The sequence below is a fragment of the Stenella coeruleoalba genome (genome assembly GCF_951394435.1).
Source record: "Stenella coeruleoalba genome assembly, chromosome: 8".
Classification (NCBI taxonomy): domain Eukaryota; kingdom Metazoa; phylum Chordata; class Mammalia; order Artiodactyla; family Delphinidae; genus Stenella; species Stenella coeruleoalba.
In genome coordinates, this window is record NC_137154.1 from 63,031,027 (window position 1) to 63,048,514 (window position 17,488).

Genomic DNA, 17,488 nt, shown 5'->3' on the forward strand with positions numbered 1-17,488 from the left:
GGGCTACTTCTTATTAAAAAACCCTCATTGAGATATATTTTATGTACAACAAACTATACCTATTTAAAGAGTACATTTTGATGAGTTTTGACAGTTGTATACTACTGTGAAAGTATTACTGTACTCAAGGTACTGAATATCTTCATTACCACCAACCCAGAAGATTTCTCACGCCCATTTGCAATTCACCTCTGCTTCTGATCCTGGCCCCAGCCAGTTACTGAATTGCTTGATCCCTCTAAATTAGTTTGCATTTTCTAGAATTTTAAACAAATGGAGTCACACAGTAAGTACTCTTTGTATCTGGTTTCTGTCAATCAATGTAATGATTTTGAGGTTCATCAATGTTGTTGCCTATACCAGTAGTTCATTCCTTTCTGTTACTGAATAGTGTTACATTGTATGGATATACTACCTGTTGTTTATTTATTTACCATTTAATGAACATATGGGTCATTTCACAGTTTTAGCTATTGTGAATAAAGCTGCTGTGAATATTTATGTATAACAGTTTGTGTGAACATATGTTTTTATTTTTTCCTGTTGAATGCTTAGAACCAGAGTGGATAAGTCATATGGTAGATGTATATTTAACTTTGTAAGAAAGGGCCAGTTTTTCAAAGTACATTGAACCACATGACATTCTTACCTGCAGAATATAAGTTCTAATTACTCCATATCTTCATCAGCACTTGTGTTATCAGCCTTTTTAATTGCAGCCATTCTAATATTGCAGTGGTATCTCATTGTGGTGTTAATATGTGTTTCCCTAATAACCAGTTATGTTGAGAATCTTTTCATCTGCTTATTCGCCATTTGTATATCTACTTTTGTAAAATATATGTTCAAACATTTTGCCCATTTAAAAAATTGAGCTGTTGGGCTTCCCTGGTGGCGCACTGGTTGAGAGTCTGCCTGCCGATGCAGGGGACACGGGTTCGTGTCCCGGTCCGGGAGGATCCCACATGCCACAGAGCGACTGGGCACGTGAGCCATGGCCGCTGAGCCTGTGCTCCGCAATGGGAGAGGCTGCAACAGTGAGAGGCCCACGTATCACAAAAAAAAAATTGAGCTGTCTTCTTATTATTGAGTTTTAGGAATATTTTAAAAATATGTACTTTGTATACCAGTTGTCAGATATTTGCATTGTGAATATTTTTTTCCTGTTATGTCTTTCCTTTTCATTTCATAATGGTGTCTTTTGAAGAGCAAAAGTTTTTAATTTTAATAGAGTCCCATTTATGAAATTTTAAACTTTTATTATTAATGCTTTTTGTGTTCTAAGAAATATTTGCTAAACCCCAAGATTGCAAGATTTTCTCTTACATTTTATTCTAGAAGTTTTATAGTTTTTACTTTTAGATTTAGGTCTATGATCCATTTTCAGTTAATCTTTGTGTATTGTGTGAAGTGAGTTGGCTGACCAATTTATCACACAATGCCAAAATCAACTACATTTTGGTTCTTTTCAGAGTATGTTCATTTATCAGTAGTCTCCATTTAAAAAACAGTCAAGAAGTATTCTTTTGTCTATAGAAATTACATTTTGTTTTGGTATGCAGAATGGTACAATATAATGGTAAAATTGGGTGAGTAACTGCAAGTTTAGTATTTTTGGAAGCCAAAATGTTTTTCTCATTTAACTTTTCCCATTGTTTCTTTAAGCATACTGGAATTTCCTCTATTAGCATTTATCATCATTATTCCTATTTTATGAATGAAAAACTGAAGCTCTGAAGTATTAACATTTTTTTCAGTCATACAATTATTTATGCTAACATCAGGTATAAACTCAGGTCTTCAATTGCAAAATTTCTTATTTTAGCTTATGTGAAATGGAAAAAATGGTGCAAAGTGTTTATAAGAATGACAGGTCAGATGAGTATAGCATAAGTATTAACTTAGTATTCATAAATAGATAATATATACATGGGTATCATTATCATATTTATTATTCATTGAGGTCACATCTATTAAACATGGGAGAGTCCTATTGTATGACTTTTATCCTGCAGATAGGCCAGGTAGAATGGTGACAGTGTGCTATCTATTACTTGAAATATTTTCTTTTTTTTTTTTAATTTGTGGTACACAGGCCTCTCACTGCTGTGGCCTCTCCCGTTGCAGAGCACAGGCTCCGAACGCGCAGGCCCAGCAGCCATGGCTCACGGGCCCAGCCGCTCCGCGGCATGTGGGATTCTCCCGGACCGGGGCACGAACCCACATCCCCTGCATCGGCAGGCGGACTCTCAACCACTGCGCCACCAGGGAAGCCCGAAATATTTTCTTTTTAAATAGTCTGACTTGATGAATTTTCCTATATTTCTCCCTTGGGATATCATTCTATAGCTTAGTCTTAAAGTATTCTCATTTGTCATATTATCTAATTTATCTTTGGTCAGTTTTGTTACATCTTTGCCATTTTGTCTGTCAAAAGTTTATAAATAGCAGTCACTCCCAATGACATTAATCATTCTGGGGCCAGTCTTCCCAAGACTAGCACTTATCCTTTTAGTTGTTTGGTAGCTTCCCCTCATCTCTCTCAGAAATTTCTCTGATTGCAGTTGACCCTTGAACAATGGGGAGAGGGTGAGGTGTGGAGTGCCAACATTCCCTGCAGTGGAAAATCCCCCTATAACTTTACAGTTGGCTCTCAGCCCCCACCTCCCCCACCCCCGCCCCCATATCTGCTGTTCTGCATCTGTGGATTCAACTATCCCAGGATCTGTACTACTATAGGATACGTTTAGTGAAAAAAATCTGCATGCAAGTGGACCCGGGCGGTTCAAACTCGTGCTGTTTGAGGATCAACTGTTTAGTTGCCTTCTGACATGTGGATTCTTTATGCCATGTAATGAAATACCAACTCCATTTTAATACAGTACTGAAGAATATAATAGTCTGTGTGAGTGATCAAGTCATCCTCTTATTCCAGAGCCTTCAGGAACCATCTACACCTTCCAAGTAAATCCCAAACCTCTTTACTAAGCATTCAGACCAATCATCTCAGAAGTAACCTCCCTCCCCTTGTACTCCTATTACATTGTCTTTATACCTCTAACATGAGAGTTAAACATAGCTTTACAATAGAGTTGCAGTGCATAAGCGCTTAATTTATGTGAATTCAAGTCTATGTAAAGCTGAAAGAGAATAATTTGATTTAAATATTTCAGTTTTAGCCACCAGTCCTTTATCAGTTAGGGTTAAATCAAAGAAACAGAACCTCTATAACTGATAGAAAATATGGGATTTATCATGGGCATTAGCTCTTACAGTTATGTAAGAGCTGGTTAAGCAGACTGTGTCTGGTGTTGGGCCTAAAGTCAGCAGGGCAGTAGTCAGGAAGGAAAGTGGTCATAAAATGGGATAGAGTAAGGAAAGATTGGAACTGGTGAGGACAAGCTGGAACCACAAGGACAAAGTGGAACCTGCATGTGTCTCTCATTGCATCTAACTTCAGTGATATGAATGACCTGTAGGATAACCTGGTACCTTTGGCCACACTGTTGAACATGCACCTAGTTGAGGATTCAGAAAAGCTGAAGGAGAGACCTGGTGGGAGCTGGATCACTGCAGGACAGGCTGCTTGCCCATGCCAACATGGTGAGCCACCATGATTAGTGCCTGGCCCTAAAGTGATTTTCAGAGCAAAAAAAGTCTTCTTCTTTACTCTGCCTTCCAAATCTCACGCAAATTTATCTTTTAACTAACCCTAACCTAGAGTCATGCAGGGAAGGGGATTCTGAGAAATGCAGTTCCATCTTAGCTAACTTGACGTACTACAAAGTCACCATAAACCCTTGAGTTAGCAAGGGGTTGAAGATATACAACTGGTAATTTTCTTTCTTTCTTTCTTTTGTTTTTTTAATGTATAAGGACATTCATTCTATTTTTTTAATGTAAATTTATTTATTTATTTTTATTTTTGGCTGTGTTTGGTCTTCATTGCTGCATGCGGGCTTTCTCTAGTTGCGGTGAGTGGGGGCTACTCTTCATTGTAGTGTGCGAGCTTCTCATTGTGGTGGCTTCTTTTGTTGCAGAGCATGGTCTCTAGGCATGCGGGCTTCAGTAGCTGTGGCATGTGGACTCAGTAGTTGTGGTTTGCGGGCTCTAGAGTGCAGGCTCAGTAGTTATGGTTCACGGGCTTCATTGCTCCACGGCATGTGGGATCTTCCCAGACCAGGGCTCAAACCTGTGTCCTCTGCATTGGCAGGCAGATTCTTAACCACTGTGCCACCAGTGAAGTCCCACATCTGGTAATTTCCAATCTGTCTCAGTTCCCAAGTACCTCTCATAGTATAAGCATCTCACCATGCTGAGTTCAATTCTACTACTTGGTTGAATTTTTCAAACAAGACTGCTTTTCTAATCCCCAGCCAACTGCTTCATTACATGCTCACCTGAAGAAAGTGATCTGATCCAATGCTGAAGAGAAAGACTGGCTGTATTGGGTTTATGAACCAAGAGGTGGTATATGGGTCTCCAACATGGTACTTTCCTAAAAAGGTATTTCTAGAGTAATTTTGCCCATATTCAATTTTCAATTTATGCTTTGTCTTTGGAACCAAATCCTGGTTTTAGAACCATCTTCAATAAAAATTTATTAAATATGAATGAATTGTATATAAATTGTTAATGAATTGCAGTAGGGATTTTCTACTGCTGTATTTCTCTTAGCAAATAGCAAAGTGCTTGATACAAATTAGATATTCAATAGATATGGATTAAATTATTTATTGAAGATTTTTATTCTGGTGCTGTGTAATATCAAAACAAGAGTATGTATTTTTTTTTCAGTGAAAATAGTGTCTGTATTTACATTTTAAAAAATTGGGGTAAGACTTGCACTCAGTGAAATGCACATGTTTTAAGTGTACAATTCTGTAAGTTTTGGCAAAAATATACACCTGGAACCGACACCGCAGTCAAGATATGGAACATTTCCATCACTCCAGAAAGTTCTCTTATGTCACATTGCAGTGAATCCTTACCATTCATAACCAACTACTGCTCTGATTTCTATTACTGTAGAGTAGTTTGATCTGTCTTGAACTTCAAAAAAATGAAATGATATAGAATGTACTTTTTTGTGTCTGGCATCTTTCATTCAACATGTTTTTGAGATTCATCCATGTTACTGTATGTGTCAGTGGATTTGTATTCCATTGCACAAATGGTTTTCCATTCTTCTGTTGATGAACATTTGGGGTTGTACTTAGCTTTTGGCTATCATGAATAAAGATGCTATGTACATTTGTGGACAAGTTTTGTGTGGACATAAATTTCTCTTGGGTAAATGTCTAAAAGTGGAGTTGCTGGGTCATGTGGTAAGTGTATGTTTAAATTCCTAAGAAACTGCTAATTTTCAGAGGTTGTTTCCTTTTTTAACCTCCACAAGCAATGTATGTTGTTTTACATCCTTGCCAGCATTTGGTGTTGTCAGTTTTTTAAATTGTATTGTAAACGTTTTCTTTTTCAATAGGTTTCTAAGTTGCCCTGAATATGAGCCACTGAATATTGTGTACGCTTTGGGACCTGGGTAAAAGCGACTGCTCATTCAGTGTGGGTTTTGCAAGGCAAGTTGGAGCTTGCAGAAAAGTATATGTACATTGAAGTACTTTGGAAAACTTTGGCCCAGTTTGTCTGTTTCAGTGTTTACATGAATCTCTGCACTCTGCCTCTACCTTTCTCTCTCTGTCTCTCTTTCTTTGGTAAATTATCTCTAAAATATTATTAAAGTAATCCATGTTCTTGGTAAACAGTAAATAAAGGAGAAAAGTGAAAGGTTTTCTGAACTCTTGTACTTCTACACACAATTTCATGGTATCCAAAAATAACCATTGTTAATATTTTTTGTGTATCTTTTCTCAAATATTCTATGCATTTACTAATATATATATAAAAATGCATGTATAATTACATATATATGTGTTTTTGGAACAAATAGGATCATATTATAAATACTATTCTGCAACAGGTTTTTACTTAATAATCTTGAAACTTTTAAAATATCAGCACATAAATGTAATCTTTCTTTTAAGCAAAGTTTTTTTTAAAAATTTTTTTTATGTTTATTTATTTATTTTTGGCTGCTTTGGGTCTTCATTGCTGTGCACGCGGGCTTTCTCTAGTTGCGGAGAGCGGGGCTACCCCTCGCTGCGGTATGCGGGCCTCTCACTGCGGTGGCCTCTCCCGCTATGGAGCATGGGCTCCAGGCATGCAGGCTCCAGCAACTGTGGCACGCGGGCTCAGTAGTTGTGGCTTGCAGGCTCTAGAGCGCAGGCTCAATAGTTGCAGCACATGGGCTCAGTCGCTCCACGGCATGTGGGATCCCCCTGGACCAGGGATCGAACCCGTGTCCCTTGCATTGGCAGGTGGATTCTCAACCACTGCGCCACGAGGGTAGTCCCTTAAGCAAACTCTTAAAACTGTATTTCAAAGTACAGATTTATAATTTTACTAGTTGCCTATGCTGGTTATCTTAGGTTAATTCTAAGATTTAGCATTACAAACAATGTTGCATACACATTTTTTTTTAATGTATCATGCAGGTATATCCAAAGAGTGAATTATTAGCAATGGAATTGCACAGTTTGCTTAAGCTTATTTTCAGCTGAAGTGTATGTAGTTTCAGGATATGAACAGCTCATTGGAAGTTGCTAGTAAACACAGGGTCGTGTGTGTTTCCACAGCCTCTTTTGTCAGGAGACCTTTGACAAAAGGAAAAGATGACCTTGAAAGAAAGGTCTTTGTCTTTATCCTTTGTAGATCCTCCTTTGGCCATCTACAATTCACTAATAATTAGCAGTCATTCATAACCGTCTTCTGAAACTGAAGACAGCTTTTCTAGAGACTAAAATTGTCATCACCATAATTCACTCAAAATCTAATCTATTATTCTAGGAAACTAATATATTTTTACAATTCCATTATTATCTTAAGATAGAACAATAATGCTGATATTGCCACTAAAAATAGCCGGCTGGGCAACTGTTCAGACAAACGTCACAAAAGAGTTTGCCCTTTGCTTGCTGCTGATCCATTTAGCAATCTTCTCTGCTTATTTCCCCAAAAGATTTGAGACATCTATGCTGCAAGGACAAGTGCTTCAAGACACACCACCATCAGCAGACTAAAGGACAAAAGGCAGACGGTAAAAAGGAGGGTGAGGGGAACTTATTTTTCTAAGAAATTAGCTTAAGAAAGGCCCAGAACTTAGTTCTGAGCTTCTTAGTGAACTAGGTAGAGAGAGAAAGAGGCTGAGTTATAGAGCTTGCCATTTTCTAGCACAGAGGTTCTCAGTTTTATGAGATAGAACAACTCTTCTTTTTATTAATTAAAAAAATTTTTTTAATTAATTTATTTAATTAATTTATTTTTGGCTGCATTGGGTTTTCGTTGCTGCGTGCAGGCTTTCTCTAGTTGGGGCTACCCTTCGCTGTGTTGGCCTGGCTTCTCATTGTTGTGGCTTCTCTTATTATGGAGCACGGGCTCTAGGTGCGCTGGCTTAGTACTTGTGGCTCATGGGCTCTAGAGCGCAGCTCAGTAGTTGTGGCGCACGGGCTTAGTTGCTCCGAGGCATGTGGGATCTTCCTGGACCAAGGCTCGTACCCATGTCCCTTGCATTGGCAGGCGGATTCTTAACCACCGTGCCACCAGGGAAGCTCGCTTTTTTTTATAACAAATGCCTTCTTATTATCCTGAAATGAGGTTTATGGATAATATACCATATAATACAGCATACCATTTAAAATGAATATAAAGTCATAACTCTAGTATATCAGAGAAATTAAAGGTAAGTACTGTATAGTAAAATAATGCATATTTTAACACGTATATGTCCAGGCATGACTATGCTGGAAGGCAAACAAAGTTACCACATGCTTTATCTATAGGAAGAATCACTTTGAATGCAACAGCTACAAATGCAGCTTAGTTCAGGTGTGTTGGCTACTCAGCTACCACCAGCCTAATTGATGATGATGATATAATTTTCCTAACTGGTGAAGAATTCTTTTTAAATCCTGAAAAAGAGCGTAGTCTCCCCCCAATTTACTTGGATTTTAAATTCTTAGGAAATTAAGTTATATTGAAATTGAACAAAAATTTCTTTGTATTTACATGTAAAGTGGATTTTTTTCTAGGCTCATAAGCAGGCTTTTTATTTTTTTCCTTCTTACATGGAAGTCTGATGAGATATGAAAAATGGTGCAGAATGTGGAACAATTTTCACTGTGCAGGACTGCCCTGTGCATTGCAGGCTGCAGAGCATCTATGGTCTCTGCCAACACTACATGCCGGAAGTTCTTCCCTCCCACCATTGGGACAACCACTTTAGAAATCCGTGTGGCATTATTTGTTAAAATCTGCATTTCTCATAACCCAGTCATCTACTCCTAGTTATATACATATCAGAAATGAGTACATATGTGCATCAAAAATTGTGTTCAAGAATGTCTGCAGCAACATTATTCCTAATGGCTCCAAATGGAAACAACTCACACCCCCTCAACAGAGGAATGGATAAATAGTGCCATAGTCACACAAAGGAATAACATGCAACATTGAAAATGAACAAATTGCTACTGCAGAAACCACGGAGAAATCTCACAACGTTTAGTGACAGAGCCACACACAGAAGAATACATACTGTATGATTCCAAAAGTTCAAACACAGGTAAAACTAATTTATAGTATTTGTTGGAATAATGCCTGGTGGGGGAATGAAGTGCGTCTCTGTGGTACTGATGGAGTTCTATTTCTTGATCTGGATGGGGTTTACATGGGTGTGTTTGCTTTGTGATACTTCATTATCAGCAGAGGAGAGAGTATGAAAACAACAGGATGAGATTGGTTAAGTGTAAAAGGAAGGGGGAAAAAATGACTGTAATGAAAAAAAAAGTCAACTCCCTCCCCAAACCTCCTGCCCTCCATTTCCTATGAGGGGAGCCTAGGAAAAATCAAACCCGAGAAACAAATTCCAGCTCACACTCAAACCCTCAAACAGACCCAGAGATTCAGAAGTCCATCACTTGGGGCAAAAGGTTTTCCCAGATTTTGTCCAAGGTGATTACAAAAGCGACCAAGTCTCTTCTCTGCTCAGGGTAAGAGGGTAAGGAAAAAACAAAGTTTAAAAACATTAAGTTACTTCCCAATCTCTTCCCGGGATCACCCGGGCCACCTGGGACCCGACCGGATCCACCTAAGGGGGCGGGGCCGAGGCCCTACTCTGACTCCCTGGCAACGGAGCAAGCCGTTGTCGCGTCCTAGCAACACGTTCCTCCCTCCCCTTGACTGGCCTGCCCTCCCTTGGTCCCCCTACCTAGCTCACCGCTCCGGCATACACTCTCACTTGGTGGTCCCGAGGGCTTGGATTTGCACTTTCTGATTCAAGCGCCAGACAGCTCTCTGAGTTCCTGTAGTGGGAGCCTTTCCGGGAGAGCCAGAGTGGGGGAGGGACGGCGAGAAAAAAAAGTTTAAGAAAGAAAGTAAAATCAAGATTTGGTCATTTTTATTTTTAAGACACATCCAAATTTTCCAGGAGAGTGGGAAAATCACGTTTGTGTAAACTCCATATAAAGAAGGAAGAAAAGAGACACTTTGAAGACCCAGCCGACTGGGGACTGGAGATTTTGGACACCATCGTCCCTTCCCTGCAGGACCTAGGCAGGCACATGATGCACACGCTGCCCTCGCTGAGCAAGGAGGGTAAGCGACATGGGGCAGGGGGCCCTGGGAATGAACCTTTACCTGCTTGGGGGTCAAGGCGGAGACCTTCTTCCCTATCCCTTGTCTCTGGCAGGCCTTGAGTGGCCGTGTGGCCTTGGCAGCCTCACGCTGGACGTCCAAATACACTTTCTTTATTGACTTCTTTAATGAGAGAAAGGGGCCAGCTGAGGGTTTTTATAAATTTATTTATTTTACTTTTGGCTGCCTTGGGTCTTCGTTGCTGACAGCGGGCTTTCTTTAGTTGTGGTGAGTGGGGCTACTCTTCCTTGCCGTGCATGGGCTTCTCATTGCAGTGGCTTCTTTTCTTGCGGAGCACAGGCTCTAGGTGCACAGGCTTCAGTAGTTGTGGCTGGCGGGCTCTAGAGCGCAGGCTCAGTAGTTGTGGTGCACGGGCTTAGTTACTCTGTGGCATGTGGGATCTTCTGGGACCAGGGCTCAAACCGGTGTCCCCTGCATTGGCAGGCAGATTCTTAACCACTGCACCACCAGGGAAGCCCCAGCTGAGGGTCTTTGATTAAACAAGATAATGTATACACAGGGCTTAGCTCACGGACTAGCACAGAGTAAGTGCTCAATAAACGTTAGCTAAAACAACCACCCCAAAGGGCTCCTTCTCAGAATTCATGCAAAGACAAGGCTACTTTTGTTGCCAGTGGTATCTTGGGGTTGTGTTAAGAAAGTGAGATAAAAGAAAAAAACGAAAAAAACTGGGTGTTTGGAAGAAGACCCGACATCTTCTCATAGAAAACTTACTAGGCTTGGTTAAAAACATAGTTTCTTAAAAAAGTGACCCTAAAGTGACACTGAGATCTGTCTGCAAGCAACAGGAGCCCTTGGGAAGAAAGGTGCTCCAGAAATGCAAGCTATTATTGCTATTAAGTCATTGTAACTTAGGGATGATGCCTAGGCTTTAACCAAACGATCTTAGGAGACAAAATAAATAGGAGTACATGCCTCTTCTTTCTCTTTCCCCTTCATCACTCCTATTTTTCCTGTTAATTCTAAAAGAAGTGTTTAAAATAATGGCTTTATGGATTTTTAAATATTTTCCATATTTGTAAATTTATATATAATTTCTTCAGTTCAAGTATTTTGAGAACTTACTATGTGCTGGGCACTAGAGGACTGATGTTGAGCAAAACCTTGGAATTTACAGTCTAATGGGGAAGATACACATTAACCAAGTAGTCACAGAAATAAATATAAATTTACATTTAGTCAGTGCTACTAAGGAGGTGCATGGTACAATGAGAACTTTAAATGAGGGTGAGGATGGAGGTGTGTGTCAAGATTTGCTGAAGAAGGGAAGATTTGAGCTGAGATGTGAAGAATGAGTTGGAATTGTTATGAAACCAACTTGGGTCTATTTGCCCAATGTGCAGCAAAGTCAATCTACTGACACCAGGTTGTGGTGAAGGAAAGTATAGCCTTTATTGCAGGGCCAAGCAAGGAGAATGGGAAGCTCATGCTCAAAAGAACCGAATTCCTTGTTGGCCTTCAGGGAAGGGTTTTTAAAGACAGTGTGAGGGAGAGGGTTGCAGGGTGCATGCTCAGCTCGTGTATGATTCTATGCTTCATTGATGTTGAGGTAACAGGGTGATGTTTTGGGAATATCAGTCACCAACCTTCTAATTCCAACCTGTCTGGGATCTACATGCTTGTGGTCTGCATGCAGTTAACTTCCTCCACCTGGTGGGGCTTTTAGTATCTGCAAAACAACTCAAGGATATGGCTCAGGACATTATCTTTAGCCCTTGAAGAGGAACTGAAAGTTCTTGACTTTGCTTTGTGGCTAAACTCTTTTTTTTTTTAAATTTATTTATTTTTGACTGCATTGGGTCTTCGTTGCAGTGCGCAGACTTCTCATTGTTGTGGCTTCTCTTGTTGAGGAGCACGGGCTCTAGGCATGCGGGCTTCAGTAGTTGTGGCTCGTGGGCTCTAGAGCACAGGCTCAGTAGTTGTGGCACACGGACTTAGTTGCTCCGTGGCATGTGGGATCTTCCTGGACCAGGGCTCGAACCATGCCCCCTGCATTGGCAGGCGGATTCTTAACCACTGCGCCACCAGGGAAGCCCTATGGCTAAACTCTTATTATTTTGTCTTGCTTGACTGTTTTCCTTCGTTTTTGCATTTTCTCACTTCTCTGATTAAATTTGCTCTTTGGAACTCGGGGAAGGCCTAGGAGGCTAAAGCTTTCCTACAAGCAATAGGCAGGGGACACAGAGGGTGGGGGCTTTGTCGCTGGGAAGGCCCCACAGCGTCCTGCTAGGTTTCACAATTTAGTAGGTGAAATGGATCAGTTGAATAGGGAGTGGAGGGGAGGGGAGAGTGTTCTTGGCAGAGAGAATAGCAAGAGCAAAAGCTCTGGAGTGAGGGAGCATGGTGTGATTGAGGAGCTGAAAGAAGGTCAACATGCTCTGTAGCGCTATAGCTGCACTAGGGAATGTGTTCGTAAAGGAGGCTGGAGGGAAATGGAGGGGTCAGGTTAGGCATGGCCTCATAAGTCATGTTAAGGATGTTGGCTTTTATGTTCAGCCTGAGGGAAAGCTGTTAAGTGTTTTGAGTGGAGCTAAAGGAGGAGCTGAATGACATGGTCAAATTTGCATTTTGAGAAGACTGGTCTGGTGGCAATGTGGAGAATGAATTGGAGGGTAAAGAATGCCTATAACAGTAACCTAAGTGGGAATGAGTCATCTGAATTCACTCTTGGTTTGAATTGGTAACAGTAAAAATGGAGAGAAGTGGGCAGACTGAAAGGCTATTTGGAGAAAAACTACAAATTATAGTGATGGCCTGGATATAGAGGTGACAGAGAAGGGGAGTTTCAAGGATGCCTTCTGAGTCCCCAGCTTATGTAACTGAGTAAATGATGGGACCATTTGTTGAGATTGAAACCCTGGGAAAAGGACAACATTTAAGGGAAGGAAAAATCCAAGTTAAAGTGTCTTTGTGAGATATCCAAGAAGGCATTTGGGTACACAGGTCTGCAACCTCAAAAGACCAGAGGGTGTCTGGGCTTCTAGGTAAACATTTGGGGTCATCTGCATATTGGTGGTCGTTAAAGCCCTGGGCATAGATGTGACTGCTTAGGCAGAAAGTATAGAGTGAAAAGGGAAGGCGGCTTGGGGTTGTGTCTTGAGAAACTCCAACATTTAACATCTCCTGGGTTGAGGAAGGTAAGCTTGCAAAGGAGACTGAGAAGAAATACCTAGAGAGGTAAGAAGAAAACCCAGGAGAGAGTAGTGTCTCACAAAAGCCAAAAGGACAGGGGCTTAAAGGAGGAGGGAGTGGTCAGAGAGGTGAACAATTAAACAAGTCCGTTGAATTTATTGACAAGGAGACCATTGGTGATTTCAGCAAGACCTTTATTGATTGAATGACAGAAGCAAAAGTCAAATGACTATTTACTTAACTTTCACAAATGACCCACTGTAAAGGAGAAACAAAACACACAAAACACACAAATTAATTTTTTATCAGCAAAACACACTAATTTTTCATCATTGTGTGTGTTAAGGCCTGCTGCTTTCATATGTTTCACCAAAGTTTAATATTAGGTAGTTATAGTACTTAGAGGGTACCATGATCATTTTACAGATGTGAACTGGTTGAAACTATTGAAGACTACATAGCCAGCAATCCATGAAGGCAGGAAGGCTGTAGGTCTTCAGACACACCGCACACTGGTGTTTCCACTGTACTGTGCTCTGGGAATACGTTTCCTTGTCCAAATCACTCTGTAATAATTTGCTGTGTTTGTATATCAGTATTTTAATTTTAGAAGATGTTTTATAAAGTCAGGGGGCTTGTCTTTTCATATTAATATCTATTTCAAGTATATATTATTCTATAATTTACAAAATGGGCACTTGGCCCTTTTTTTATAATGATTATATATAAGGTACAGTATTCCTGCTTGGAATACACTTGGCATTGTGTTTAAAAATATGGTTTTGAATGCACAAAATGTTTAGAATTTGAAGTCAGATGAAGGTTGAATTGAATATAGAAGGTATGTTCAGGGATTATTTCTTGTGATTCTTGGTATTTCAGTATTTGATTAAAATAAATAATAACCTCAGCTTTCCTAAAAAGCATATTCTTTAATTTGCTTTTTAGACTGGATTAAAATTATTTTTCTTTTGAGATTTAGTGATACCTTTTCTGACACTTTGGGATATAGAAAACATCAAAGTTAGAAATCACAGTCTGTAAGATTTCCAAATCTATTCCATTTGAATTGCAGGAGTCTAAAACTTTCTAAAGGAAATCTTGTACATGTTTTCCTTTTCCTTCAGTGAAAACTATCAGATTTCAGTTTAGAATAATAACTCTGCTCTTATATGACTTTGCCTATTAGATTTTATAGAGTAAAAGGACACAGGGGACTTGAATGTATCATTCAAATGAGGAAAAACAGTCTTCAAATTTCTAATTAAGCTCAGTCAAGTCTTTCCACTAGGGTTTGGTTGCAAGCTATCTAGTTTCTCCTGGCCCTAATTAAATCATTTCCTTTGGTTAGATTGTTTTCCTGAAATTTGAGCTTCATATCATGAGTCTAGGTGAAAGGCTTCACAGTTTTGCTTTGAAAAGTCTCCATGTACGTCTGGATATTGGGATTCTGTATCATTAGTGAATTAATAATATTTTTAGTCATCATGAAAATTTGAACTCAGAAAACAGTTGGGACTGTTTGAAATCCCTTCTTAGTTCTTAGCAGCCAGCAGTAGAATCCTTTTGTCTGCGGGGGAGAGGAGCAGTGGGAAATGCAGTAGGATGGGATGGAATAGAAGAAATACCTGATTATCGTAAACTGTATATCCGTGGTTTGGAGTGAAGGGCAGAATCTTGGCATTTGGCTCACTGTAGCATGCAGCCCTAGTTTTCTTGGTGACTGAGTAAGTTTCCATCACCCAACTTGTTCCTAGATGCTCATAAGAGTCACTGCTACTTCTTGTTGCCTAACCTGCTCTTTCTCTGGCATATTAAAAATATTTATAACCCTGATATACTGGATTAAAAGACTGCAATTTTCTGCTGTAGGTAGTGGTTTGCACCATTAGGGAAAACAGTTATACCAATAAATCCAGCAGTTTCTAAAATGGGGAAAGAATTGGTTTTTGTCCCCAACTGCATCTATGACCTGAGGTGGCAACCTGGTAAATGCCACTGTTCTTGATCCTTTACTTTGAGAATTAAAACATAACACTCTTTTCATTTGTCAAGAGTTCATCAGTGAAACGTATCTGTAATAAACTCCTGACTAGGTTTGGAATGGAAATGTCAATACAGACATAGTTTTCTATATTTATGAATATTAGTTATAACTAGAGTATACCTTCATATCATACATTAACACTTGAGTTATTGGCAACTACTTATTTTTCTACCACAGTTTTTTGGGAACACAGCTCAGAACAAGAAAAGAAGCCTAGAAGGCCTCCCTTTGACCATTCAAAAGCAGAAAGTGCAAAGTACTAGTAGCAGAAAGAAGCAACAGCTGGAGGCCAACAGTGACAAATGAGAGTGAAAAGCAGAGTCAAGAATTTAGCCAAAATAGAAGTACAGAAACAGTTAGTGTACAGACAACAGGCTTTCATGCCTTAGTGGCCCCTGGCCGTCTTCCTGTGTTATAGAATGGTGCAAGAATGAATGTTCATGTTAATCAGATACTAGAGTAGACCCTTAGAGGTTTGTTGAATGGGTCATTAATAAAAGGCTATATTATACTTGGTTAACTCTATTTATAGAATAAAGGGAAAGGAGTGACAGATTTCCCTTTATTCTAGGAAGATTTTCTTCAGAAATTTCTTCTTCTTCCCCTCCCCCTCCTCCCTTCCTCCCTTTCCCCCATCCTCTTCCTCCGCCTCCTTCACATTTTGGGAACTTAAAGGGGTAGCTTTACTTACCAGGAAAATTAACTTTGGAGAATGACCTTATTTTCTGTTAATTCTAAATTAACTAGAAATTACTGTTATTGTATTCTGCATTTACATTTTTTATTTTATTTATTTATTTTTTTGCGGTACGCGGGCCTCTCACTGTTGTGGCCTCTCCCGTTGCGGAGCACAGGCTCCGGACGCGCAGGCTCAGCGGCCATGGCTCACGGGCCCAGCCGCTCCGCGGCATGTGGGATCTTCCCGGACCGGGGCACGAACCCGTGTCCCCTGCATCGGCAGGCGGACTCTCAACCACTGCGCCAACAGGGAAGCCCCCTATATTTTAATTTATTAGCACTAAGATACTATTACAGGGGTGCTCTCATAAATTATTTTTTGTTTCCTTTGAATTTCAGAAGTCTCTACCATTTGGGGGAATGTGTCAGAATTTGTGGAACGGCAGCTATCCCTACACAAGGTAGGATTTATACTTTAATTTTAATGTAGGAGGTCAAAGAACCTTTCCTCCTTTGTCTCATGTAGTTTTGCTGGGAGAAGGATAGCAGACTTTAGAGCCACTCAGTTTAACTTGCAGTTTGGGGTTTTTTTTTTTTTGTTTTTTTTTTTTGTGGTACGCGGGCCTCTCACTGTTGTGGCCTCTCCCATTGCGGAGCACAGGCTCCGGACGCGCAGGCTCAGCGGCCATGGCTCACGGGCCCAGCCGCTCCGCAGCATGTGGGATCTTCCCAGACCGGGGCACAAACCCGTGTCCCCTGCATCGGCAGGCAGACTCTCAACCACTGCGCCACCAGGGAAACCCCAGTTTGGGGATTTTATGATGCTCACACTTAGGACTTGTGGGTAGTAGATTTAACAAACATGGATTTCACCCTTAGGTAATGAATTTGAAAGTTCTGCTCCCTTGGTGATAGGAAGTGTATCGCTGGTCAGCCCGGGTGCATGTAGACGAAGTAGGTGAATTCTGTTCATCTGTGATCTGATAGTTCCTGGCGTGGCTATAGAAGGATATGATGCTTTTTGTTTTGCCTCTTTGCAGGGGATGGATTTTAATTGAAATATAAGAAGGCAGTCAGGAACTGAACTCAACTTGCCAAAAGTGAGAAACTTTGCCCAGGGCTGGGCTATTTCCTCCCATCAAGTCTTAAGTTTGGATACCAAAGAACTGATCGGAGATTTGGGGAGTTTGGAGGGAGCTGGAATGTTGTGAAAGTTTTATACCCTGCTCAGAGGTCCCAATATGACAGCTCTTGAGCTGAATTCATCCTTGAAACCTATTTTATTTGGTCTGATGATTTGAATTAGTCCTGAGCACTTAAAATTGGAAGAGTTTATACAAAGTTTTGTATTTATTTTCTCAAAAAATCAGCAGATTAACGATACCAGTTTTCCTTCCCTACATGTGACACTTGGCTGGAGCTGACAAGGGGCTTTCCCCTTTAGATGAGACATGCACTCCTTAGCCATCACATTCTCTGGCTTGATACCTTCACTCTGTTGCATTCTTTCTTTGCTCCTGTAGGCATTTGAGTTTGTAACCCTTGATGTATGATATTTCCAGGGAGACAGAGACCCAGTGTGAGAGCCAGGAGTGTTTGCTTCTACCCTTAGCCAAGATCACCACACTGCAGCATGTGTCTTGGATGTTTTGTGTTGTCTGATTTTAAGTGAGGGACATAAAACCTAAAAGAATGAGAAAGCAGAGATTCTCATGACCCCTTGAATCCCCCTCTGATGGCAAGGAATTAAAATTTAAAATGTCACACAATTTAGGACAAGAGTAATCTTAGATATAGATTAAAAGCAGCTATGGCATCCATACAAGTTTTCTTAGTCCTCATAGCCTTTGAATGATATGGAGA

General features: G+C 40.3%; 2 protein-coding genes across 2 annotated transcripts in view; both read left to right on the top strand.

Annotated features, from left to right (window-relative positions):
* HIKESHI (heat shock protein nuclear import factor hikeshi) overlaps positions 1 to 4,441 on the top strand; it is a 46,734-nt gene extending 42,293 nt beyond the window's left edge. The window contains exon 7 of the transcript XR_013829593.1: positions 4,377 to 4,441. The gene's annotated coding sequence lies outside the window, so the exon portion shown is untranslated. The remainder of the gene's footprint in view (positions 1 to 4,376) is intronic.
* A 4,165-nt stretch (positions 4,442 to 8,606) lies between these two features.
* CCDC81 (coiled-coil domain containing 81) overlaps positions 8,607 to 17,488 on the top strand; it is a 38,335-nt gene continuing 29,453 nt past the window's right edge. The window contains exons 1-3 of the mRNA XM_079930482.1: positions 8,607 to 8,677; positions 9,523 to 9,708; positions 16,025 to 16,086. Coding sequence (XP_079786608.1) covers positions 9,675 to 9,708; positions 16,025 to 16,086 — 96 coding nt within the window. The 5' untranslated portion in view covers positions 8,607 to 8,677; positions 9,523 to 9,674. The remainder of the gene's footprint in view (positions 8,678 to 9,522; positions 9,709 to 16,024; positions 16,087 to 17,488) is intronic.